Consider the following 2938-nt stretch of genomic DNA (forward strand, 5'->3'; position numbering starts at 1 on the left):
TTGAATTTATTTATTATATTATACTTACAACACATCGTATCTATTTACCTCGCACGAAAGCAAATGGAAGCAAATAAATTATTTCAAACCAACTGCTACCCTAAATTCAGAATTTAGATTTAGGGATGAAATATCACCAACCTTCTACCCGCCAACCTTTCGTCCTCCCCAAAGGTTCCAATAATTCCACCACCTTCTCCGGCCATCTCGCAGCCAAAATTTATTTTCAAACCGGGCCGACACCGACTCTCTCGAGACACGCGTGCAAAAACGAAAGGCGAAAAATAAGAGAGGGCGTAAATAATTGACGCGCGTGTGCGGAGAGACGTGGGGGAAGGGGTGAAAAAATCCGACATTCAGGCCCGCACCGATCTAATATTCCCTTATAGATCATGCAATCTTGATACCCCCGTCTCGAGCTCGTTCCTCCTCCAATCTTTCCCCTCCGCACCCGGCTTCCTTCCTTCCTTCCTTCCTTCCTTCCTTCCTTCCCTCCTCTCCGTCACTCCGTATTCCCCGCATTCGACTCGATAGGTCGACGTCCCGACGCCCCTTGTCAGTCGAGCGCGCCTTGGCAGTGGAGAGTAGTGTTGGTTCCAGCTTTAACCCAAACCTCCGGCTATCTTGGTCCCGTTGGTCCGCAGGTTAGAGTTCCTCCGGTCCTCCTCTGGAACCCACCGTACAAGAAGAACAGGAAAACAAAGACACTATAGACTTTTCCGCCCGGCCGACAATTACTGCTAAATTGGCTTGCGTCTCGGCTAAGACTCTCCGCTTTTCTTTTCTTTTCTTTTCTTTTCTTTTCTTTTTTCTCGTTTCTTTTGCTCACCAGACAGCACGATAATTGTTGGGCATATAGATATGTATATATATATATACAGCGACTTGTTTATTTATTATGTAGAGAGGATGGGCACGAAGGATAGGCTTTGGGGGTAACTCGTTCGAGGTGCTCGAAGGATTTATTAAGTGGCTTTTGAACAGGTGAGTTTCGCAGGATGACAGGATTCTAGATATACATAATTTTGTAAGTAGTTATAAATTTAATAGTAAATATGATTTATCATCACTTTTCTTTTCGTCGTTTCGATTTTGGATTCGGTCATAACCATTTTCTTCGTGTAAACGTGAAAATGTAGATAAGAGGGGAAAACGAGTGGGAAATGATTGCAAATGTGTTACGATAATGGGCTTTGAAATCCATCAATGGTCGGTTATTTTCAATAGCATTGTGCCAGTTCTTTATATCGGGGTTCCTGCTTTTATGGAGATAAAACGTATCTTATCCTCCATTTTTTATATAAAAGCACTTGTTGCAATATTTTTTCTCAATTAATAATAAACCTATCTAATAAAATAATCAAAGATAAATTAAAAAAAAAATCAACAAATTTAATAACATAATGATCAATTTTAATAATAATTTTTTAATGATTTTTCTTTTTTTTTAAGTTAATTTTGTAGTACAAAGTAAGTATCATATAATTTCTCACAATTTTATCACAAATATTCATCACAAAAGGTTTTTTTAATACGATTAAATTCGAAATTAAATTCATCGTAACGTAAAAAGAAGATAATTCTATTTCTTCTCGATTTTTCAATATTATACTCGAAAAAAAAAATCATCACAAAAAGTTTTTTAATATGATAAATTCGAAATTAAATTCATCGTTAAATTATTCTCGCTTTTGCTCGGATTAGTAAAAATGGATACGAATTACATATTTCTACTATTCATCGAACTTTCGCGAAAAAAATCTCTCGTAACGTAAAAGAAGAAGATAATTCTATTTCTTCTCGATTTTTCAATATTATACTCGAAAAAAAAATCATCACAAAAAGTTTTTTAATATGATAAATTCGAAATTAAATTCATCGTTAAATTATTCTCGCTTTTGCTCGGATTAGTAAAAATGGATACGAATTACATATTTCTACTATTCATCGAACTTTCGCGAAAAAAATCTCTCGTAACGTAAAAGAAGAAGATAATTCTATTTCCAATTTTTCAATTTTTCAATTTGTATAATTCGAAAAAAAAAAAAAAATAAAAGAAACGCAAAAATGATTAGGGGAATCCCTAAGGAGAAGCGAGTTGGGACGCGGCAAGCGTGGAGAACTTACCTGTTTTCGTGGCGAACGAAACGTCCTTGGGATGATTGGTCTTGATGGCGTTCATCCGTCTGTTCTGAGGCCCCTGGCCGCCTATGCACCCGATCCCGGGCGTCTGGCCGTGTCCGGGGGCGAGGCCGGTGGGCCCCGACGCGGGCACACCCGGGTGCATGTGCTGTTGGGTGTAGCCAGGAGGCCCCTGGCCGCCTGCGACCCCGCCCCCACCCAGCGGCGCGGTCCGGACCCTCGGCTGCTCGACCGGAAGTACGCGGCGCCTCTTCTTGGGCAGCTTGGCTCGCGCCTGCGTGTGACTGTAATACATCGCAAAGTTGCTGACGATCACGGGCACCGGCAGGGCGATGGTTAGCACACCGGCCAGGGCGCAGAGGGCGCCCACGAACATGCCCACGTAGGTCTTGGGCACCATGTCCCCGTAACCGACCGTGGTCATCGTGACCAAGGCCCACCACAGGCCCAACGGTATGCTCTTGAAGTCGTTCTTCGGATTGTACTGGGTACGCTCCGCGTAATAAACCAGGCTTGCGAATATCACGATACCGAGGACCAGGAAGAAGACTAGCAGGGTCAATTCTTTGGCGGACGCGCGGAACGTCTGGATCAGGATCTTGAGGCCGGACGAGTGGCGTGTCAGCTTGAACAGTCTCATTATGCGTATTATGCTCAAGAACTCGAGGATGTCTGCGTTCTCGAGGTGGGATGCGAAGCGTTGGAGGGCCAGGTCGAGGTAGAAGCTCAACGTCGCCACCATGTCGATCAGGTTCACCGAGCTCTTGATGAACACGCACCGGTTCGGGCTCGCGGT

General features: G+C 43.1%; 1 protein-coding gene across 1 annotated transcript in view; it reads right to left on the reverse strand.

Moving 5' to 3' along the window:
- Window positions 1–2938, reverse strand: part of LOC102672885 (potassium voltage-gated channel protein Shaw-like) — a 55683-nt gene that overhangs the window by 15079 nt on the left and 37666 nt on the right. The window contains exon 4 of the mRNA XM_031509742.1: window positions 2128–2938. This exon is cut by the window's right edge and continues 291 nt beyond it. Within this exon, the coding sequence (XP_031365602.1) occupies window positions 2128–2938 (811 nt within the window). The remainder of the gene's footprint in view (window positions 1–2127) is intronic.

The sequence above is a fragment of the Apis dorsata genome, unplaced genomic scaffold (genome assembly GCF_000469605.1).
Source record: "Apis dorsata unplaced genomic scaffold, Apis dorsata 1.3 scaffold_172, whole genome shotgun sequence".
NCBI classification, from domain to species: domain Eukaryota; kingdom Metazoa; phylum Arthropoda; class Insecta; order Hymenoptera; family Apidae; genus Apis; species Apis dorsata.